This window comes from Crocuta crocuta, unplaced genomic scaffold (genome assembly GCF_008692635.1).
Source record: "Crocuta crocuta isolate KB4526 unplaced genomic scaffold, BGI_CrCroc_1.0 scaffold445, whole genome shotgun sequence".
Lineage (NCBI taxonomy): Eukaryota > Metazoa > Chordata > Mammalia > Carnivora > Hyaenidae > Crocuta > Crocuta crocuta.
In genome coordinates this window covers 1,511,707-1,536,372 of record NW_027530847.1, presented here as the reverse complement: position 1 = coordinate 1,536,372, position 24,666 = coordinate 1,511,707, and the positions used below count along the sequence as shown (strand labels likewise).

The following is a 24,666-nucleotide window of genomic DNA, read 5'->3' as shown; positions in this document are numbered from 1 at the left end:
AAGCGCGCGCCGGAGCGGACCTGGAGCACTCTGTCTGGCGCGAGTTACCAGGCGACGGCGCGGCGCCAGGCAAGCTGGGACTTGTAGTCAACGGAGAAGAGGCGAGCACTTGAGGCACGCCGCCCAGCGATCAGAGCGCTTCTGCTACATCTGAGGCAGCTTGCCGGGAGATTGGTTCTTGCAGGTGGCTGCTCTTACTTCAGTCTTTCACCGCCCAGAGGTTTCTGTGCTGTTCTGCACGGCTTGTGGAATGAATTCGGGGCCATTTATCCTGGGTTAGGATAGGGGGTGAGAGCTCAATAATATGAGCCCGTTAGGGCTTTAGTTTCCTTGCTCCTACCTCAACTATGCGCCCTCGAGGTTTTCTAATGTTTGAGGAACTCATTGGTGCTAGAGGCGCGCACCTCACTTAAGAGCCTTTACGGCTCACTCGGTTAAGCGGTGGACTTCAAGCGCTGGACTTTGACTTCCGTCATGAATTCGTGGTTAGTGGCTTCGAGCCCCACATGGAGCTCTGTGCTGACAGCTCAGAGCCTGGAGCCTGCTTCGGATTCTGTGTCTCCCTCTCTTCCTGCCCCCCACCCCCGGCTCGCTCTCAGTCTCTCTCTCTCTCTCTCTCAAAAATAGACATTTAAAAATTTTTTAAAGAGGTTTTACTTAATGAGAATTTTGTAAAGTTTATTTATTTTGAGAGAGAGAGAGAGAGAGAGAACATGAGACAGAGAGAGGGAGAGAGAATTTCCAGGCCGACTTTGTGCTATCGACTTCGTGCTGATAGCGTGGGGCCCATCGCAGGGCTTGAACCCACAAACTGTGAGATCATGACCTGAGGTGAAACCAAGAGTCTTAACCTACTGAGAGGCGCCCCTGCTTAAGGAGAAATTTAGCCTGACAGGCTAGATTTCAACTTGGGACGTCCAGAACCAAAAGTCTTCTCTCTATAGTCTTGAGAGAAGATGTCCCCGAAAAGAAACAGCCTGCCAGCAGTCTGTCAAGAAGCCTGAAAACACGTGTTTATGAAATCTCTGTTTGAATGCTGTGGGTGCATCATGCAATTCCCCTTGAGGCATAAAAATACCAGAAAAAAAGCAGAAAAGAAGTATTTATTTGGAATGAGGGAAAGGATGAGCAGGGGAGGGGCCGAGAGAGAGAGAGAGAAGGAGAGAGTCTCAAGCATGCCCCAGGCTCCCAGTGTGGAACCTGACCAGGGGCTTGAGCCCACCAACTGAGTTCATGACCTGAGCCAAAATCAAAAGTCAGAGGTCCAACCAACTGAACCATCCAGTTGCCTTAAAAGCAGTTATCTTTTAAGGAGCTCTCGCCATTGTTGGTGGCCTCTAACCAAAGACCCCTGAGAACACAGCTATGGTTGAACAAAGCTGGGCTTATTGTGAAGGATGGGCACATTCAGCAAGAGGGTCTTGGAAAGAATTTATATATGGGCTTGTGTTAGGTAACTTTAAGGAGTGTTTCAAGGAAGCAGGCCTTCTATCTAGACTGGTTGCTGCTTTGAGGTGTTGGTAATTCTATGATGGGGTATTTTAATAATTCTTATTTAAAAAGGAAGAAGAGCCAAGAGAAGCTAAAAATATGATTGGTTATGATGCAGTCCCTTATGTTAGCCAGGACAGGGAGATGTGTGTGTTTGTATGGGATAATGTTATTTTTTTGTTTGTATCCAGACATGATTATGGAATGGTTTTGTTTTTGTGTTAATCTATCCTGACCAGAGTGGCTTTGTAATTGTTTATGTTCACCAGTGCAGCACATCCCAGTGTATGGTGCCAGCCTAATTCCCACTATTAGGGGCTGCTTTTCTCCTTTTCACTGTGCTTCATATCACTTAATATATGTGCTCTGCTTTAGGCCTCAAAACAACTATGTGAGACAATCCATAGACATTTAGCATTCTGCATTGAATATTAGTCCCTAATCTAAGCATGGCAGGTAAATTTAAGTCGCTGCCTCCAAGGAGTTTACACCTTACGAGAACACTTTATTAGCCCCTTTTTCTGAATGAGGAAACTGCACTTTCATGGTACTGAGCAATTAGTCCAAAGTAATCCATCCAGCAAAAGGGGGAACCTGAGGATCCAAGTCCAGACAATCTGATGTCAGTGGCTGCCCCTTTACCACCTTGAGAATCTCCATTCCTAAGGACGTTGCAGTGCCTCCTCAGTCATCTTCAGCTACTGATAACTATTCATATCTGGGTTTCTCAACAGTAGCACTATTGACATTTGGGGCCAGATAATTCTTTGTTGTTGGGGGCTGTTCTGTGCATGATGGGATGTTTCCCGGCATCCCTGGCCTCTATCATGTCAGTGGCACCCTGCCCCTACTTGTGACAACCAAAAATGTCTCCAGACATTACCAAATGACCTGTGGTTGAGAGCCACTGGTGTCTACCATTTATCCTCTCCTGGGTCTTTGAAAAGTGACAAACATTTGGGACATGAAAATCTCTAGGGGCACCTGGGTGGCTCAGTTGGTTAAGAGTCCGACTTCCACTCAAGTCATGATCTCGCGGTTTGTGGGTTCGAGCCGGGCGTCGGGCTCTGTGGTGATAGCTAGCTCAGAGTCTGGAGCCTGCTTCAGATTCTGTGTCTCCCTCTCTCTCTGACCCTCCCCTGCTCACGCTGTCTCTCTCCTTCAGAAATAAATGAAAGAAAGAAAGAAAGAAGCAAAGAAAGAAAGAAAGTCCCTAAAACACTTTGAATGGAGAGGAAAACAGTGTGTCTAAGGTTTTGGAAAGGCTATTCAACTAGAAAAATGAACACTGAGACAAAGTACAGGCAAATAAGGTGGGGAAGAAACAGAGGTGATTAAAGTGGAGGGGAGCTCTTAGGAAATCACCCTTATGTTATTCAGTTCACACTAACAAAGACACAAAAAGGTCTTTAAAATTTTTTTTTAATGTTTTAAAATTATTTCTGAGAGAGAGAGACACAGCGTGAGCAGGGGAGAGTCAGAGAGAGAGGGAGACACAGAATCCGAAACGAGCTCCAGGCTCTGAGCTAGCTGTCAGCACAGAGCCTGACGTGGGGCTCGAACCCATGAACCGTGAGGTCATGACCTGAGCTGAAGTTGGTGCTTAACCGACTGAGCCACCCAGGCACCCCTAAAGACACACAAAAAGTCCTTTTTTCTTTTTTAATGTTTTATTTATTTCTAGGAGAAAGAGAGACAGCATGAGCAGGGGAGGGTCAGAGACAGAGGGAGTCACAGACTCTGAAACAGGCTCCAGGCTCTGAGCTGGCAGTCAGCACAGAGCCTGACGTGGGGCTCGAACCCATGAACCGCGAGATCATGACCTAAGCGAAAGTCAGACGCTTAACCGACTAAGCCACCCAGGCGCCCTGAGACACAAAGAGTCTTAATGAGGCCTCATAGTACCTCTGATCCATGTTTGGGAAATGATAGTATGCTTAACAAATAGTCTTGACCACTTTTCTGAAAAGACTTCTTTTCCATTACCGCATGGTCCCAGGTCTGACTTCCCCAAACTAGCTACTTTCAGGAGACTCTTCAGAGATTTCAGGTATCCCCCAAGGTAGTAGCTTGTTTTCCAGGAAAGCCAAGATTCCCTGGGGAGCTGACAAAAGTTACAAAGTAATGACAGCTAACCTTTTCCAGGTTTTCTAAAAGGTAGATCCTACTTAGAGTAAGCTAATAAGAGTATCAACACAAATAATTACTTGTGTCTTCCTAACCTCTTTCATCTAAGAATCTCTGCAAAATATATAGACATATATTAATTTTCTTCTCATTACAGTGAGGGAAATCATTGTGATTTTTCTGTTTTATAGATACAGAAGCCAAGTTATGGAGTCCACAAAAATAGTGAGAAATCCAGATATAGACAATTGGAATATTTACTCTTGGGCCATTCTTGATGCTTAGCACCACTCCAAATCTCCAGCTACTCAGTATAAAGGTAATGATAATCCTTCAAGTGTATACAAAATTTTATGTTTTCATAAGCTTTAAAATAATCCCATAGTCTTGGAGCACCTGGATGGCTCAGTTGGTTAAGCATCTGACTCTTGATTTCGGCTGTCATAGTTTGTGGTTTCGAGCCCTGCTTTGGGCTCTACACTGGCAGTGCAGAACCTGCTTGGGATTCTCTTTCTCCCCCACCCAACCACTCCACTGAGTTCCAGCCACAGATATCCAAGTACCTACTTTTTCTATGTTTGCTTGTCTCAGAGAGATCTCAAAGTCACTGTATTTAAAACAGAATTCTGGGTATTTTCTGCTACATGTCTTCCTCATTTCATAAATTAAGGGCACTGCTCCCTACCCAGATGCTTGTTAACTCCCTTCCTTCCTTTTCCTCACCCTCTTCATCCAATTCATTATCAAGTCTTGTTGATTCTGTGTCCAAAATAAATCTCCAATCCTACCACTTCTATCTCCACTGCTGCTAGTTTAGTCTAGGTGACTGTTAAGTCTTTCTTGGATACTACATTCTCCTCTTGACCTTTTCCTTCATTACACTTACCACAATTTGTTTCATTTATTGGTCAGTTGTTTACCTATGATTTTCATAATCTCACTTCACTTCTAGAGTGTATATAAATTCCTTGAGGATAATTTGTTGAATTAATGGATGAAAATCCAATAGTATTGAAATTTTAACATGATTGCTTATGGTGATATAGTTGACGTTGGAGCCTTTATTTAACAATAAATGGTAAAAAAAAATACTGAAGCTAACATAATAAAAATCAACTGTGATGCAATATGTCTAAAAGAGTGTGTTAGAATTGAAATGTTCACCTGGAATCCAGAAAGAGAATCCTCAACTTGGATACATCCATGTCTTCTTCTTTTCTTTCTTTCTTTTCCTTCCTTCCTTCCTTCCTTTCCAAAGGAGAAATAATAATTTTTATTATTATTATTATTGAAATATAGTACAGTGTTCTATTAGTTTCAGGTATACAATGTAATGCTTAAACAATTCTATATATTACTCAGTACTCCTCAAGTGTTCTCTTAATCCCTTTTATCTATTTTACTGCCCCCTCCCACAACCACCAGTTTGTCCTCTATATTTAAGAGTGTTTTTGTTTGTCTCCTTTTTTATTTGTTTTTTCCCCCATTTGTTTTGTTTCTTAAATTCCACATATGAGTGAAATCATATGCTATTTGTCTTTGACATGTTTCATTTGGCATTATACCCTCTAGGGCCATCCATGTTGTTGCAAACTCAAGATCTCATTCCTTTTTATTGCTAATATTCCATTGTATGTATGTACCATGTCATTTTTTTTAAAAGCTTGATTTATAACATTATTTATTTACTTATTTATTTTAATTCCAGATAAATACCGCATCTTCTTTTTTTAAATGTTTATTTATTTGGGGGGAGGAGCAGAGAGAGAGGGAGACACAGAATTTGAATCAGGCTTCAGGCTCTGAGCTGTCAGCACAGAACCTGATGCGGAGCTTGAACTCATGAACTGTGAGATCATGACCTGAGCCGAAGTTGGATGCTTAACTGAGTGAGCCACCCAGGTGCCTCTACATCTTTTTACATTCATCTATGGATGGACACTTAGGCTGCTTCCATATCTTGGCTATTATAAGTAATGTTGCAATAAACAAAGAAACAACATGTTGTATGTATGTAGGAGTACATATAGCTTTTGGAATTTGTGTTCTTGTTTTCTTTGGGTGAATACCTAGTAGTGTAATTAGTACATATAGCTTTTGGAATTTGTGTTTCTGTTTTCTTTGGGCAAGTACCTAGTAGTGCAATTATTAGATCATATGATAATTCTATTTTTACAATTTTTTGAGGAACCTCTATACTGTTTTCCACAGTAGTTGCACCAATTTACATTCCCACCAACTGTGCACAAGGGTTCCTTTTTCTTTACATCCTTGCCAACGCTTGTTACCTCTTGTATTTTTTTTTCAACTTTTTTTAAAAATTTATTTCTAGGAGAGAGAGAGAGAGAGAGAGAGCGTGAACAGGGGAGGGTTAGAGAAAGAGGGAGACACAGACTCTGAAACAGGCTCCAGGCTCTGGCTAGCTGTCAGCACAGAGCCCGACGCGGGGCTCGAACCCACGAATCGCGAGATCATGACCTAAGCGAAAGTCGGACGCTTAACCGACTAAGCCACCCAGGCGCCCCTTACCTCTTGTATTTTTGATTCTAGCCATTCTGACAGATGCAAGGTGATATCTCATTGTGGTTTTGAATTTCATTTCCCTGATGATTAGTGATGTTGAGAATCTTTTCATATGTCTGTTGGTCACCACTTGTATGTCTTCTTTGGAAAAGTGTCTATTCAGGTCCTCTGCTCACTTATTAAATTGTATTTTTGGGGGGATATTTTTGGTGTTGAGTTGTATATGTTTTTTTGTATATTTTGGATATTAACCCAAATAATTTTGGGTTAATTAAGCAGCCTAATTAAATAATTTTGGATATATTATTTGCAAATATCTCCTCCATTCAGTAGGTTTCCTTGTTGTTTTATTGATGGCTTCTTTTTTTTTTTTAATGTTTTATTTATTTCTGATAGAGAGAGAGACAGCATGAGCAGGGGAGGATCAGAGAGAGAAGGAGATGCAGAATCAGAAGTAGGCTCCGGGCTCTGAGCTAGCTGTCAGCACAGAGCCGGACGCGGGGCTCGAACCCACGAACCGTGTGATCATGACCTGAGCCAAAGTCAGACGCTTACCCGACTGAGCCATCCAGGTGCCCCACTGATGGCTTCTTTCACTGTGCAAAAGCTTTTTATTTTGGTGTAGTCCCAATAGTTTAATTTGCTTTTGTTTCCCTCACCGAATAGCTAGAAAAATGTTTTTATGGCTAATGTTAAAGAAATTACTGCCTCTATGTGTTCTTCTAGGAGTTATGGTTTCAAGTCTCACATTTAGGACTTTAATCCATTTTGAGTATATTTTTGTGTATGTGTAAGAAAGTGGTCCAGTTTCTTTTTCTTTTCTTTTCTTCTCTTTCTTTTTCTTTCTTTCTTTCTTTTTTTTTTTTGCATGTAGCTGTCCAGTTTTGCCAGCACCATTTGTTGAAGAGACTTTCTTTTCCCCATGATACATTCTTGCCTCCTTTGCCAATTAATTACAATATAAGCACGGGTTTATTTCTGGGGTCTCTATTCTGTTCTATTGATCTATGTGTCTGTTTTTTTGCTAGTACCATGCTGTTTTGATTACTTCAGCTTTGTAGTGCATCTTGATGGCCATGTTTGTTTTCATCCAGCAATGTTCATGATAGAGAAATCATAAATCCAAAGAACATTGTTAAGCTATTCATTATAACGTATACTTGTTCTAGTACACAGAAATACTTGTGGCCAGAATGAAATGGACTTTAAAATCATCCACCTCTTTTTTTTCTGATCATTCATCAAAGAATATTTTGATTATCAACTTAGATTCCCTGGTAATGAAATACTTTGGACAGCAGACACAAATATTTCAGTCACTGGAAAAATATATTCCATGCTAGAATGTAACTTTGCTAGGGCAGGAAATTGTTAATCACAGCTGTGTCCCTAGAACCTAGAATAGTGCTTAGCACAAAGTAGATTCTTTGTGTTCAATGAATGAATGAACATTAGTAAATTAGAATTATACTTTATACCACGTTTTCTTGTGAATTTGGTTATTGTGAGTCAATCCTCAAGTATCTGTTCCATGCTAGATGCATTAGGAATATCAGATTTATGGTCTTGAAGATCAAATATGAAATCCTGAACTCTTAGTGTTCTACCACAAGTGTCCGCAAGACCAGCCAGTTAACCAGCTGATCTCCTTTGATGTCTCCTTGATTCTCTTTAACTCCAATTCATCTTCCATCGAGCCCACAAATTTGATTTAAAAAAATCCAATCATATTGTTCCTCTGCCTAAAAATCAGTTAATTCTGTTATCTTCAGAATAATAGTTATCTATAGTCTACTTCTCCAGCTCTCCTACCACTTTACTCTCTACTCTTCTTTCTACTCTCTATCAGGTATTATCAGTTCCAGCCACACTGAATTACTTTATATTTCCTGAACATGCTGTTCCTCTGGCTGGAATGTTCATCCCTCCTCTTCCTAGGTGATGAACTCCTGTCATCCTTTAAGATACAACTTAGATGTTACTTTTTATTTTATTCTTTATTTTTTTTACAAGTAGTTTATTGTCAAGTTGGTTTCCATATAACACCCAGTGCTCATCCCAACAAGTGCCCTCCTCCATGCCCATCTCCTCCCTGCCCCCCACACATCCATCAGTCCTCAGTTTGTTCTCAGCATTCAAGAGTCTCTCATGGTTTGCCTCCCTCCTTCTCCCCCACTGTTTCCCCCATTCTTCCCCCCCCCTCCACGATCCTCCGTTAAGTTCCTCCTAATCCTCCTATATGTGCAAACATATGGTATTTGTCCTTCTCTGCCGGACTTATTTCGCTCAGCATAACACCCTCAAGTTCCATCCATGTTGCTACACATGGCCACATTTCATTCTTTCTCATTGCCATGTAATATTCCATCGTATAGATAAACCACATCTTCTTGATCCATTCGTCCGTTGATGGACACTTAGGCTCTTTCCATGTTTTGGCTATTGTTGAGAGTACTGCCGTGAACATTGGGGTACATGTGCTCCTATGCATCAGCAGTCCTGTATCCCTTGGGTAAATTCCTAGCAGTGCTATTGCTGGGTCATAGGGGAGTTCTATTGTTAATTTTTTGAGGAACCTCCACACTGTTTTCCAGAGGGGCTGCACCAGTTTACATTCCCACCAACAGTGTAGGAAGGTGCCCGTTTCTCCACATCCTCGCCAGCATTAGATGTTACTTTTTAAAGGAAGTTTATGACTTCTCTAGAGGGGAAAAACTCTTTCTTTCTTCCTGCTTGCTTTCTCTCATTCCCCTACAACAGCCCTTATCACATGTTGTAGCTACCTTTGAGATCCTGCAGGGCAGGATCTATGTCTTATTCATCTTTCCTTGCTTCCCCAATAACTTACACATGTTTCTGAATGCAAGGATCCATATGGAGTGATAAGTATGAGTTCTAATAACTAACTTGCAGTGGCTTGATCTTCTTACACATAGTCTCCTTCCCAAGGAAGAATAGGAAACTTCTCAACTGTATTGTTTGTTTTAAAAGAGTTTTTTAATGTTTTTTTGTTTTTTTGTGTTTTTTTTTTTTGAGAGACAAAGCATGAACAGGGGAAGGGCAGAAAGAGGAAGACACAGAATCTGAAGCAGGCTCCAGGCTCTGAGCTGTCAGCACAGAGCCTAATGCAGGGCTCAAACCCACGAACCATGAGATCATGACCTGAGCCAAAGTTGGACACCTAACCAACTGAGCCACCCAGGTGCCCCTCAACTGTATTGTTTGAAACAATTGGGTATGAACATAGTCAGGAAAGAAATGTGCTTTATGTACTCTCTTTATGAGTTACCATAAAAGGAGATTATTTGTCTTCTTGACCTATCAGCAGGATTTTAGAAAGGATTGATTCAGTGCAGCACGTATACACTCAGCACCTTGGATTATCACTACTCAGTGTACATCTTTTTTTTTTTCTGTCTGATTTTCTTTTTCTTTATTTTTTTCTTTCTTTCTTTATTTTTTTTACAAATAGTTTATTGTCAAGTTGGTTTCCATACTCAGTGTATATCTTACTGCCTTGCTCTTGAGAGACTTTGTAACCCCAACACTTTAACAGTGTCTAGCACTTATTGGGAGCAGAATACATGTTTATTGAAAGAATGCATGAATTAATAAATGAAATTCAAAAATTAACTTCTTCCTCTCTTCTCTTGAATAAATAAACCCTCCCTTTAAAAATGTTTGAGGTGCCACTTGCTCTTTAAAGTATTTTCTTTTTTTTTTATTAAAGAACATGTATTCTTTAATAGCTGTATTTAATTTTTTTTAATGTTTTATTTATTTCTGAGAGAGAGAGGGAGACACAGAATCCGAAACAGGCTCCAGGCTCTGAGCTAGCTGTCAGCACAGAGCCCAACGCGGGGCTCAAACCCACAAACCGTGAGATCATGACCTGAGCCGAAGTTGGACGCTTAACCAACCGAGCCACCCAGGAGCCCCTCTTTAAAGTATTTTCTAATCATCCTCTGTTATTTTTCCCTTTTGTGTCTTCATGTAGCACATATTATTTAGACTACTTGTCTTGCATTTTTAAATGCAAATGTTCTTTCTTCCTAGCTAGATTGTAAAATTCTTGAACGCAGGGACTATATATCATTGCATCCTACAGTAGTGTCTTAAATCTAGTAGGATTTTAATGCTGTACATTCTTGGTGATGTTACCCATGGTCATTCAGTGTCTTGTCATCTCAGAAGACTGCAAAACTCTGAAAATAACCTCTGAAGATGCTACCTCACATCCATTAAGATAACTATTACAAAAAACAAAGCAAAACAGAAAAGGACAAGCATTAGCTAGGATATGGAGAAATTGGAGACCTTGTGCACTGTCAGTGGGAATATAAAATGGTACAGCCACTATATATAGCTGTTCTTCAAAATAGTATGGTGGTTACTCAAAAAATTAGAAGTACGATATGATCCAACAATTCCACTTCTGGTACATACCCAAAAGAGTTGAAAGGAGAGTCCCAAAGAGATGTTTGTACACCCATGTTTATAGCAGCATTCTTCACAATAGCCAAGAGTGGAAGAAACCCAAGTGTCTGTTTGTAGATGGATGGGGAAACAAAATGTGGTTATACATCCAGTAAAATATTATTCAGTCTTAAAAATGAAGCCAATTCTGACGCATATTGCAGCATGGATAAACCTTGAGGGCATTATGCTGAATGAAATAAGCCCGTCACAAAAAGACAAATATTATATACTCCCATTTATATGAGGTACCTAGAGTAGTCACTCGCATAAAAATGAAAGTAGAATGGTGGTTGCCTGGGGTTGGGGGCAGAAGAAAGGGGAGTTGTTTAATGGGAGCAGAGCTTTGTTTTGCAAGATGAAAGAGTTCTGGAGACTGGTTGCACAGTGTGAATGTACTGAAATGAAATGTACACTTAAAAATGGTTAACATAGGGGTGCCTGGGTGGCTCAGTCAGTTAAGCATCCGACTTCGGCTCAGGTCATGATCTCATGGTTCGTGGGTTTGAGCCCTGCGTCGGACTCTGTGCTGACAGCTGGCTCAGAGCCTGGATCCTGTTTCAGACCCTGTGTCTCCCTCTCTCTCAGACCCTCCCCTGCTCATGTTGTCTCTCTCTCAGAAATAAATAAAACATTAAAAACTTTTTAAACAAATGGTTAACATAGGGGCACCTGGGTGGCTCAGTCGGTTAAACGATTGACTTCAGCTCAGATCAATGTCTTGCAGATTGTGAATTGAAACCCTGTGTGGGGCTTTGTGCTGACAGCTTGGCGCCTGGAGCCTCCTTCGGATTCTGTGTCTCCCTCTCTCTCTGCCCCTCCCCCACTTGCACTCTGTGTCTTTGTCTCAAAAATGAATAAACATTAAAAAAAAATTTTAAACGGTTAACATTGTAAATTTTATGTCATTAAAAAAGATAAAAGCACTGAACAGGGAGTCAAAAGACCAAGGTTATTCTTGGTTGTTTCCCAATGACCAATGAATCTTGTGCAAGTTGCTTTTTTACTTGTGCCTTGATTTCTTCATCTTTAAATAGGATAATGTTGTTAATAAACCCTGCTTAGCTTCTGGGTTTCTGTGAGGACCAAATAGAAAACAAACAAACCAACAACGCTTAAGATAATTTTTTTCAGTTGTAGTTTTTCAGGCATTCTAGTGTCCCTGATGTCTTTTAATATTCATCACAAGTTTCACATCCTGTTTCATAACGAAATATTCCTAAAGATGCCTTAGCAATAACGTGTTACCACTTGAAAGGATATGTATTGAACTCTTAAACTTTGGGCTGCTTACCTTGTAATTTAATTCCAGGAACACAGCAAATAAACAGCCTTTATGAGGACCTAAAATGACCTAAGATGCTAATTACTAATGTGGTTTAGCATTAATTGAGGAAATACAAGCTCAGGATTTTCATGTGAGCATGAGAAAGCTGGTCCCAAATTTGGGAGGTATGAAGGTAACATCTGCTGAGTGTCTACAAAGCATCAGGGTCTATAATAGATGTCTTACATTCAGTATCTCCTTTAATCTTCACAAAAGCCTCTGACAGGTTAATAATATTATACTCTTTTTTTTTTTTTTTTTTTTTTGAGAGAGAGATGGAGACAGAGCATGTGCTGGGGAGAGGGGTAGAGGGAGAGAGAGAGAGACTCTTTTTCTTTTAGTGTTTATTTGTGTGTGTGTGTGTGAGAGAGAGAGAGATAGAGACAGAGACAGAGAGAGAGAGAATGAGAATGAATGCAGGAGGGGCAGAGAGGATCCAAAGTAGGCTTAGTGCTGACAGCAACGAGTCTGATGTGGGGCTCAAACCCACGATCTGCGAGTTCATGACCTGAGCGAAAGTTGGGCGCTCAACTGACTGAGCAACCCAGGTGCCTCAAGAATCTTTTTTTAATGTTTATTTATTTATTTTGAGAGAGAAAGAGAGAAAGAGAACATGCATAGAGAACACACACATGAGTGAGTGCATGTGTGCGTGAGTGGAGGAGGGACAGAGAAAGAGAGAGAAAAATCCCAGGCAGGTTCTGTGCTGGCAGCATAGAGCCCAATGTGGGGCTACTACCCTGGGATCATGACCTGAGATAAAATCAAGAGTCAGATGCTCAACTAACTGAGCCACCTAGGTGCCCCTATACTCATTTTATGAACAGGGAAAATGAAGCTCAGAGGGGTTAAGTCATTACTCAAAATCACACAATGAATAACAAAGATGGAATTTAATTCCAACTCTGTATAACTGAAGCACATATTGTTTATACTCTGTTATGTTGCCTCTCAAAATATATTTGACTATGCCTATTAGTGATATAGTTAATGATAAATGATATATGTTTGTTGTGTATCTGTACATTTATGTCAATTGTCATCCTTGGTCATTACTAGTAAGATGGGCTGTATAGGGATAATTGTCACCATTTTACAGATGACAAACAGTCAGAAAATAACTTACATAAATCTACCAATAAATGAATATAACAGCACTTGAAAATAGGTACTCCAGTTCTCAGACTCATGCTTTTTCCACAATTAGCCTCATGAGCACAGAATTTTATCTTTGAATCTTCTGGTTCTGACATTTCTTATAGGAACAAAAGAGTGAGCATCTTGACAGCCTGGTAATTCTTCTTATACATGGACAGATTAAACACAGGTGTTCATCCCTATTCTCTTTAACTCACTAAAATCACAGTCAGTTAATATTTTAAAAGTGATCAGCACGGAAGGACAAAGAGAGTAAGAATGACAATAGAAGATGAGGGATAGTAACACATTTTTGGAAGATGGAAAGTTGAGCTAAGAAAACTAGATTCCAAATGCTTGAGAGGAATATACTAACAAGAGGCAAGCAAGTTCCTATTGCAGAACACTAGAATGTCAGGAGTTGGAAGGAGCAAATAAGAAAGCAGCAGAGATATGTGAAGGGCTGAAAAGGGGGATTGATTAAAGGTTTATATAAGAAGTTAAATTACTAGGTCCTTTCCTCATCCTGCTCAGTTAAGCAACTACCCCACCATTTCTTTTTTTTTTATTTTTTAATGTTTTTTATTTATTTCTGCGATAGAGAGAGAGAGAGAGCGAGCAGGGGAGGGTCAGAGAGAGAGGGAGACACAGAATATGAAGCAGGCTCCAGGCTCTGAGCTAGCTGTCAGCACAGAGCCCGGTGTGGGGCTTGAACCCACAAATCGTAAGATCATGACCTGCACTGAAGTCGGACGTTTAACCAACTGAGCCACCCAGACACCCCTACCCCTCCATTTCTATGGCAGAACCCTAGGGTTTATTCTGTGGGAGGAAAAAATGAACTAGAGAAACTCCAGACTGAGATACCAGGTCCAGCTAAAGATTATAGCTGGGGAGGCCGGGATAGGAGGATACCACACTGAAAACAGATCAGATGAATGTCTACTTGCTGAAGATGAAACTTGCCAAGCCCTCTCACTCTATTTCACTCCAGGAATACTGACAGCAAAGCTTATATTCTCTAGGCAGGAGAATAGAGAATTAATTTTAGGAAAAACTTAAAACTGGATAACCTCAGAAGCAAGATCTATAGATACTGACACTTAAGGGTCTCCCAACAAAGCAAATAAGTCCCTACTTTACCATCCTACAATAAAGCCCAACAACTGACAAACTTCCTGTTAACACAGAGCTTCCAAATACCTTTGTAGTGATTCACTCTTAAATATGAAGGGACAGCAAAGTATCACAAATAGTTGAGATAAACCTTCACCAAGAAAGGCAGCATCAAATAGAAATGGAAGAGAAAAAAAAAGAATATCAGAAGATAACAGAGACAATATAGAGAATAGAAGAATGTATTTTTAAAAACAATAAGCATCTTCTGAGAGATGGTTATAAGATAGTGCATCTGTAATGACAAGATGCTCCAAAAAAAAGGATGATAAGAGGATAATAGCTGAAGGACATCAAAAATATAATAGCAAAAATAAACAATTCAAAGTAGTATTTATATATAAAATTGAGGAATCTCCTGGAAAAGAGAACAAAAAGACATAAATGGAAAATAAGAGCAAAAACATAAGTAAAGGATGAATCTGTAAGGTTCAACATGAGGCTAATAGGAGTTCTAGGAATAGAGAAGAAATGGAAAAAAGGAAATTATCAAAGAAGTTATGAGAAGATCTCTGATAACTGAAGGACACGAGTTTCTAAATTGACAACCTGCTAAATGCTCAGCATAATGTTGGGGGAAAAAAACGAAGTAAAAACACGATTGTAGGAGTACCTGAGTGGCTCAGTCAGTTAAGCATCTTGATTTCAGTTCAGGTCATGAACTTACAGTTTGTGAGTTTGAGCCCCGCATCAGGCTCTGTGCTGACAGTGTACAACCTGCTTGGGATTCTGTCTCTCTCTCTCTCTCTTTGGTCCTCTCCACTCTCAAAATTTATAAATAAACTTTTTTAAAAAGCCACAATGGTACATCATCATAAAATTTCTAAATACAAGAGATAAAAAGGATCTTAGTGATGGGAGGTGAGGAGGGAAAGGGAAATGCATTACGTATAAAAAGAGTAAGTAATGTGGGGGGGAGGGGGGATGGGCATGGAGGAGGGCACTTGTGGGGATGAGCACTGAGTGTTATGTGGAAACTAATTTGACAATAAACTATTTGTAAAAAAAAAAAAAAGAGTAAGTAATGGAGCACCTGGGTAGCTCAATTGGTTAAGTGTCCGACTTCGGCTCAGGTCAAGATCTCCTGGTTCGGTTCATAGATTTGAGCTCTGCATAAGGCTCTGTGATGAGAGCTTGCTCAGAGCCTGGGAGCCTGCTTCAGATTCTGTATCTCCTTCTCTCTCTGCCCCTCCCTGCTTATGCTCTGTCTCACTCTCTCTCTCAAAAATAAATAAATGTAAAAAATTTTAAAAAAGAGTAGGTAATAAGAGTCACGTATATCTCAACATTAACACTGGTTGCTGGAAGACAGTGAAATAGTGCTTTCAAAATTTGGAGAGAATATTATTTTTAATTTAGAATTCTATACTAAGTCACATTATAAGTCAAGTGTGAGGGACAATTAAATATATTTTCAGGCATGCAAGGATCAAAAATTTACTATCCACCTTCTCCCAGCTTCTCCTCATTCAGTACTGAAGGACATGCTTTACTGAAACAAGAAAGACAAAGATATAAATTTTAGGCAAGGGAATTAGCCAAGGCAAGAGACAAAAGAAAGTCTCAAGATGACAGCAGTATAGTAGACCTAGGGAGGAACAGTTCATACTGAAGGAAGGAATGCTTCAGTGGAGTGTTTACAGTGAAGCTGATAGAGTATTTGATATGTTTGTCTATGTTGAAAATAGTTTAGGCATTTTTACATTTCTGGAAGAATTAGTGATAATAATACAGAAAATTTGGCAAGCCCAAAACTGAGGCAATTATTAATTCCAAGAACAAAAACTTGTATAAGAAAGTAAATGTAATCATAATAGAACTAATTTTTTTTTTTGAGAGAGAAAATGCATGTACTCAACAAGTAGAGGAGGGGGCAGAGCAAGAGGGAGAGAATCTTAATCAAGATCCATGCCTAGCACAGAGCCCAATGAGGGGCTCAATCTCATGACAGTGAGACCATGACCTGAGCTGAAATCAAGAGTTGGGTGCTGAACTGACTAAGCCACCCAGGCACCCCATAAGAGAACTAATTGATCCAGGGGCACCTGGGTGGCTCAGTCAGTTCAGCATCTGACTTGATTTTGGCTCAGGTTGTGGTCTCATGGTTTGTGAGTTCGAGCTCCACATCCAGCTCTGCACTGACAGTGTGGAGCCTGCTTGGGATTCTCCCTCTCTCTCTCTCTTTCTGCCCCTCCCCGCCTCTCTCTCTCTCAAAATAAATAAATAAACTTAAAAAATTAAAAAATAGAACTAATTGATCCAGAATTAAACCACACTTATAGAGTCATAATAAGGTTAACATGGAACATTAATTTAATTTAAAATATTGAGATATAACTATTGAGAGGCTAGAAGGAAGAAAAATATAAAGCGATGGATCTTTATCTTATAATAGGTACTTTTTAAAATTTACAAATCAAGAAATAGCAGTATAAATATTTTATTTAGGAAAATGTTGGTAAATATGAAAAGAAGCAAGTAAAGGAGTCTGGGAGGGTGTTTCAGGCTTTGAGGAAGCCACTGCTTCCCCTCCCCCCCCACCAAGACTGTGTGTCTGTGTGTGTGTGAAAATATATTCCTGCTTTGTTTTGTTATGAGTCTTGTAGTTCCACATGATTTTTTTAACCATATAAGATTTGAAGTATTTACATGTATTACCTTGATAAACATTTAAAATATCAAAGAGAGAAAGAGAGAAGAGAAGGGAAGGAAAGGGAAGGGAAGAAAAGGGAAGAAGGAAGAAAGTGCCAGAGTCCAGCTCCGGCCAGGTCCAGGAGTCCCTGAAGGATGGATGGTGTCAGCGAGGGAGGGATGAGAGAGTCATGAGATTCTTTCTGGTCATTAGCCACGCCTCTCTGCACTGAGACTCAACTTTATTTTATGATTTAGTGTTTGGGGGATGGCACAGAAGTGGCATTCTGATGATAAATTTTATCAGTAAAGATTCTCCAGAACATTAATATGCAAAAGGGATGGGGAACAGCCCAGAGGTGGCACTAGCATAGTAAAGGCAAAAGTTAGGTCTTTGTGAGTAGGGGTCAATAGCCTGTTTATCGCTTAATGGGAGATATTAAGAAAAACAGGTCTTTCAGGAAGGCAATGTTGCTCCCATAACCACAAAAGAAGCTCCTACAGTAAGTTCCTTCACAAAGTGCAATCAGCATATCAAGGCCAGAATGAGTCACTCGTAATACCTATCAACAGGGTACTTTGGGGGTTGGTGCTCAAGCAGAAACAATTAGGTGGGGCTGGATATCGGTCACCCTCTGATGGTAAGAGTCTGTGCAACTTACCTTAACCTCACAAAGAGTTCTTTCTCAACTTATGCGTTCAGAAACGGCGCCCAACAAGGAAGGAAGGAAGGAAGGAAGGAAGGAAGGAAGGAAAGATTTAGTGTTCATCTAGACCTGTTACATAAAATGACATGAATTTCCTTTATAGAGAAGTCCTGGAGAAATACTAGAAGTTATATGAGATATTTGAGAAGAATAAAACCCTAACATTGTCTTTGAGCTATTGTGCTTAGTTGGGTGTCACAGATGCTACTCTTCCCAAAAATGAGAGAAATAAGCTGGAATGCTAGAGCATTGCTATCTTCTGAGTTCTCATCTGTGTTATTGACTGATTTTTTTGAATTATGAATTCAGTGACTCTCATAGATTTCCTGGAACCTCAGAAAGATGTTATCCTCAAGATTAATGTCCTGGAACTGGGAGACACACAGTTAAGTTCCCATTTTATGACTTATTGGCTATATTATTGTTTCTGGCCCTCCTGTTTCTTCTGCTTAACCTGGAAGCTAAATTGCAATGAATGATGTTCAAAAAGAACTGCCTCATGCTAAGTCTCTCTGACACTAAATATGCTCTAGTGTACTTGTTAGGGATTATTCAGTCTCTTCTATTAAACTGTAAGAACTTCAAAATTTCCAACCACAGTTCACCCTTGAACAATGCTGAGGGTTAGGAGTATTGACCCCCCCCCCCACCATGCAGTCAAAAGTGTGCATATAACTTTTGACTCCCCAGAGGCTTAACCACTAATAGCCTACTATTGACTGGAAGCCTTACCAGTAAGATAAACAGTCAATTAATACATAGTTTGTAGGTTAACTTTTATATACTATAATCTTAGAATAATTTAGGCAGAGAAAAGAAAATGTAACTAAGAAAATCATAAGGAAGAGAATATACATTTACAGTACTATACTGTATTTTTTCTTTATTATATTTTTATATTTAAATAAAATTATATCATCATTCTCATATACAGATCACAGATCTACAATAAAGATAGATATTTTTACCAAAATAAGAACAGTATAATTAAAAGCCTATTTCTATAATTGGGCATTTCCCCCATAAAAAGATTATCTCTGTCTCATATAGTTGAGTACTTTTGTTATTAGAAATATTCCATTATTCCATTCTCAACTTTTACAATTATAGACCTAATGGCTATTTCAGATCTACTCAGTTAATGTAGTTCACCATCCCAAACAATGATTAACTTAGGTACATGAAATCAAGTTCCTTAGATATTAATTTTGATAAAAAATCTGCTTCACAGACTTACACATGGTACTATAAGCTCGATTCAAAATATATTAAGGCCATTTATTTCCTCTGTATTATTAATCTTTATTATAGATACTAGTGGGTTAAATTCATTATAGGCTTACATTGTAGTTGCTACCTTTTAGTGGAACAGTCCTGACTCTTGTTTGGGACAAAGCTGTGCTGCGAACCTCAGTTTCCAAAATAAGTAGTAGCATAAGTTATTGTTTTCCAAGAGATTTGGTGAGTAGGGTGGAAGTGATGAGATGATCATTTATGACTGATCACACAGATAACTGGACAGCTACTTTACTCTGGTCTGCACTCTCCTACTTCTCTTGGAAGTTTTTCCTAGTCAACCTTGGGTTTTTTTCTTCCCTTGTGTTCCTACTGATGTGTGCCTGTCACTCTCTTGTACAACACTTCCTACTATTGGTTGAAGGAAACTTCATTCTTTGTGTTACTGAAGCCAAATATATAAAATCAAGTTTAACTTCTTTCTCTCCCATAGCAAATCTGTCAGCAAATCACACTGGCTGTACTTTGGTGATAATTCCAGAACCTGAACACTTTCCACTACCTCCACCTATTATTCTGGACCAAGTCATTGTATCTCTAGCCTGGATTATTTCAGTAACTTCATGAATATATGTTCTTTATGCTTCTACCTTTCCCCCTGATAATTGATTATGTTAACCATAAGTTAAGTCATAGAATTCCTTTGCTCAGAACTCTACAATGGTTTCCTTCATGACCAAGAATAAAAACCAAGCCCATATAACATGTATGTTCTAGTCCATTTTATTTCTTTGACCTAACTTCTTCTGTTCTATTCTACAATGACCTTCTTGCTATTCTTGAAGTAGTTTAGGCATGCTACTTCATCTCCCTAGGATATGTGCCCTCAGATATCTACATAGCTAATTCACATCCTTCATGTCTTTACTGTACTGTATTTTTTGATACTGTAGTCTATGTTGTTTGTTTACGAGATGAATCATCTGTTAGTACCTACATCAGTATTTTCTTAATATGATACAAAACACTGTAGATGTTATACATATTAATAATACTAGACATCAAAGTGAAAAGGTAATGTGAAAAAGAATTTTATATTTATTTATAGGTATTGTAAATCAATCCATGCATTGATAATGAAGAAGCAGCAATATGGTTGCTTCATGGTAACATAGCCTATACATTAATGAATAAATTGTCATAAAAATTTTATGGCATATAGTATTATAGTCATGTTTATAATACAGTATTAGAAATATTGTTATATGTTTTAAAAACTTACCTGTGATGATAGGCTGACATGCCATTGTAAGCAAGAGAGACATACTATTTGGTAATATAATTCTTTGAAAGCAAAGTTATAATACAGTAAGAAAACAAACACATTAATTTCATATTAAATATCACTCACTTCATACCTGTGTAGGAATAGGCTATCCACTTCCTTAAAGATCTTGCACATGATAAATACTTAGGCAATGAATACTACACGATGAATACTTAGGCAATAATGATGATGACAGTAAAACATCTCATACAGTCCTTGTCAACAGTTATTAGGTGTGACCAAAGGCACTCATACACATACACATTAGATAAGTCTATTAACTGTACAGCATGATGATTATTTACTATTTATTACGTGGAACTGTATTATAAAAGTCTTCATCCTCATTATCTTCATGTTGAGTAGGCTGAAGAGGAGGAGGAAGAAGAATTGGTCTTTCCATCTCATGAGTGGCAGAGATGGAAGTGGTGGAGGAGATGGATAGGGAGGCAGGAGAGGCAGGCACGCATGGTATAGGGAGGCAGGAGAGGCAGGCACGCATGGTATAACTTTACAGAAATACGTTATAATTTCTGTCTGATTTTTTCAGTTCTCTAAAAAATATTTTTTTAATATTTTTTTAAAATATTGATTTCTAGGAGAGAGAGAGAGACAGCGTAAGCAGGGGAGGGTCAGAGAGAGAGGGAGACACAGACTCTGAAACAGGCTCCAGGCTCTGAGCTGGCAGTCAGCACAGAGCCGGACGCGGGGCTCGAACCCACGAACCACGAGATCATGACCCAAGCGAAAGTCGGATGCTTAACCGACTAAGCCACCCAGGTGCCCCTATAAAATATTTTTTTACATAGTACCAAGTCTTCTTCCACTGTTTTTTTTTTTTAGTTTCATTTCCCATATTATAGAAGGGCCCACGTCATAAAAGAAGTTAAAGGTAGTCATGAGTAATCAGAACCCTTCTGCCAGATTGTCGAATGTCAATTTGTTTTCTGGCATTGCTTCTTCTACGTCTTCTTCCTCATTGTCTAGTACTGATACAGGAACACTTATCTCCATCAAGTCACCTTCTTTTAATTCCTCTGATATCATGTCTGTTAGCTCTTGAATTTATCCAAGATTCATACCCTGAAACCCTTCACCTCCATCTTTTTTTGCCATATCCACAATCTCTTTCATGATTTCCTTGATTGGCTCTGTTGTAAAGCCTATGAAGTCATGCACAATATCAGGACACAATTTTTTTTCCAGCAGAAATATATTGTTTTGGTCTTTAATGGTTTTCACAGCTTTTTCTTTAACAACAGTGGCATCTTCAGTGGTATAATTCTTCTAGGCTTTCATGATATTCTCTTTATCAGGGTTCTCTTTCATAGCTTTGACATTTCTTTCCATAGAGTATTGTGTCTAATGAGCCTTGAAAGTCCTATGCTCCCTGATCTAGAGGCTGAATTAGAAATGTTGTGTTTGGGGGCAAGTAGAATAGTTCGATGTCTCAGGTATTGAATTCATGGGGTTCTGAGTGGCCAGGGGTATTGTTCAATATCAAAAAAACCAGCAAGGAACTTCCTGACTTTAGGGACAAAGCATTGATGGGACCAATCCAGAAAAAGGGTTCTCATTGCCCAGGCCTTCTTATTCTATAACCACAAAACTGTCAGCTGGTGTTTACCTTTTCCCTTCAAGGATAGGAGACTAGCAGCTTTATAGATAAGGTTAGTCTTCATCATAAACCCAACTTCATTTGCACAAAACATTATCCCTTCCTGCCTTAAATCCCAGTGCTCACTTCTTTTTCTTACTAATAAATGTCCTTTGTGGTATTTTGTTTTCCAGAATAGGATACTTTCATCTTCATTTAAAAAACTGTTCAGGAGATACCCTTCATCCTCAATGATTTTTTTTGTTTACTTTAGAGAGAGAGAGAGAAAAAACATATGCAGTGCAATCAGGGGAGAGGGGCAGAGGGAGAGAGATCATCTTAATCAGGCTCCACTGTGGAGCCCAACACAAGGCTCAATCCCATGACCCTGGGATCATGACCTGAGCCAGAATCAAGAGTGGGATGCTCAATGCAGCCACTCTGGAAAACAGTATGGATGTTCATCAAAAAATTAAAAATAGAACTACCCTACACCCCAGCAATCGCACTACTAGATATTTGTCCAAATGATACAGGTGTGCTGTTTCAAAGGGACACATGTACCCTAATGTTTATAGCAGTGCTATTGACAATAGCCAGAGTATGGGAAGAGCCCAAATGTCCATCGACTGATGAATGGATAAAGAAGATGTGGTATATATATATACAATGGAATATTACTTAGCGCTCAAAAAGAATGAAATCTTGCCATTTGCAACAACGTGGATGGAACTAGAGTGTATTACGCTAAGTGACAAGTCAATCAGAGAAAGACAAATATCATATGACTTCACTCATATGTGGAATTCAAGATAAAAAACAGGAACATAAAGGAAAAGAGGCAAAAATAACAAAAACAGACAGGGAGACAAACCATAAGAAACTCTTAAATACATAGAACAAACTGAGGGTTGCTGGAGGGGTATTGGGGGGGGGAATGGGCTAAATAGGCAAGGGGCATTAAGGAGGACACTTGTTGGGACGAGCACTGGTGTTATATGTAAGTGACGAACACTAAATTCTATTCCTAAAATCATTATTACACTATATGCTAACTAATTTGGATGTAAATTAAAAATAATTTTTAAAAGTGGGATGCTCAACCAACTGAGCCACTCAGGTGCCCCATCACCTCAATGATTTTCTTAATGGTATTTGGGAACTGTCTGCTGCTTCTTGGTCAGCAGAAGTTGTTTCTTCTGTTACCTCAACATTTTTAAAGCCAAACCTCTTTCTAAAATTATTAAACCATCCTTTGCTGGCATTGAATTCTCTAGCTTTAGATCCTTCAGCATCCTTTTTGCTTTAAGGTGTCATATGCTGTCTTTGCTTTTTCTCAAAGGAGAGTCTGTCGGTATTCCTTTCTTATAGAAATCCTGTACCAAATAAAAGATGCATTTTCAATACAAGATAAGAATGTGTTTTGCAAAAAAATGAAAGGCTTTTTTTTTAGCTTCAGCAATGGCTTCAGGAATCTCCCTTCCTCCCTTTCTCTCTTTCTCTTCCTTCCTTCCTTCCTTCCTTCCTTCCTTCCTTCCTTGCTTGCTTGCTTGCTTTCAATGGTCTTTATGCTGAATTCATTTATTTTGAAATGGCGGCAGCTGAAGCTGCAGAATTCGGTCTACGGGACATATCAAGCAATTCAACTTTTTCTTACAATGTCATGACTTTGTTCTTGGGAGCACTTCCAACATCACTAGTGGCACTTTGTATGGGTCCTGTGGTGGTACTCAAGGTTCATGGTATTTTACTTACCACATGAAAACACACGAGAACTGTGAGAGGTCACTTTTTATTGAGACTGGCAATTTACTGGAGAGTTGAACTGCGCACACAGATCATACATCATTTTAAATGAATACTTGCAACACTTGACCTCACTGCAATAGCAACAAGAGATGGCTGTAAAACTATTACAGCAGTACAATATATACGACAGTTAATTTTATGCTGTTATGATTTAATACTGCAGCTTTATGTTGCTTACATTTCTTGACTGTGGATGGCACCATGTACGATCTGTAAGTATGTGCATAGTTTTGATAAATTTTAACTTTTTATAATAGATTTGTATATATTTTCTGGAAGTACCTGATAAAATAGACTAATACTTACATATATTTTATGCATTGTTGACATACATAACCTTTAAATTTTTCAATATTTTTAGGCTACACAGTTCACCTACAGGTTTTTTTCAAAGTGTCACAAATCTCAAAAAAAAATTTCCAGTATGATTACTGAAAAAAAATCCATGTATAAGTGGACCCACACAGTTCAAACCTGTGTTGTTCAAGGGTCAACTATATATCTATATCTCTGAAATTTCCCACATATCCTATTATTGCTATTCTCAGCTTCTAGTAGGCAATAAATCAATGTTTCCACAGATTTGCTGACTGGTATTATGAGGAAAATGTTTGTCATTAAATGTTCCTGTAGTTCCATTCTTAGAAAAGATAGAAAGTTCCATATGCTCTAGGAAAATTCCATTTTCATTGTTAAATTTAGGCTTAAATTGGGCGAAACAATAAAGTAAAAACAAAATAATCTGTTTTCTTCCAAAGGAAGAGTTCCTTAAACATGTATATTTTTATAAGACAGATTTTATCTAAAACACAGGAGTATCCCACAGACTTGGTAAACTTGATTCTTATTCTTACTTCTATCCAGTTATGAGTATTAACAGAAGAATTTGTCCCCCATCTAAACAAATAAAACTATGGCATAGTAGGATGACGCCTGATGAGGGAGATATGAAGAGAATTTTTCTGACCTGGAAATGTATAAACAGAGTAAGAATCAATTTGCTCAATGCCTAGAATATTAGAAGTTCAGATTACCTTCAGAAACTTAAAATACACTCTAGGAAAATTAAAATAAAATAAAATAAAATAAATATAAATAAATT

The 24,666-nt window shown here is 38.9% G+C and overlaps 1 protein-coding gene across 1 annotated transcript in view; it reads left to right on the top strand.

The window, feature by feature from the left end:
• The first annotated feature begins 103 nt into the window (after window positions 1-103).
• Window positions 104-24,666, top strand: part of ASIP (agouti signaling protein) — a 142,009-nt gene continuing 117,446 nt past the window's right edge. Inside the window, exons 1-2 of the mRNA XM_077769368.1 lie at window positions 104-184; window positions 3,810-3,937. Coding sequence (XP_077625494.1) covers window positions 3,896-3,937 — 42 coding nt within the window. The 5' untranslated portion in view covers window positions 104-184; window positions 3,810-3,895. The remainder of the gene's footprint in view (window positions 185-3,809; window positions 3,938-24,666) is intronic.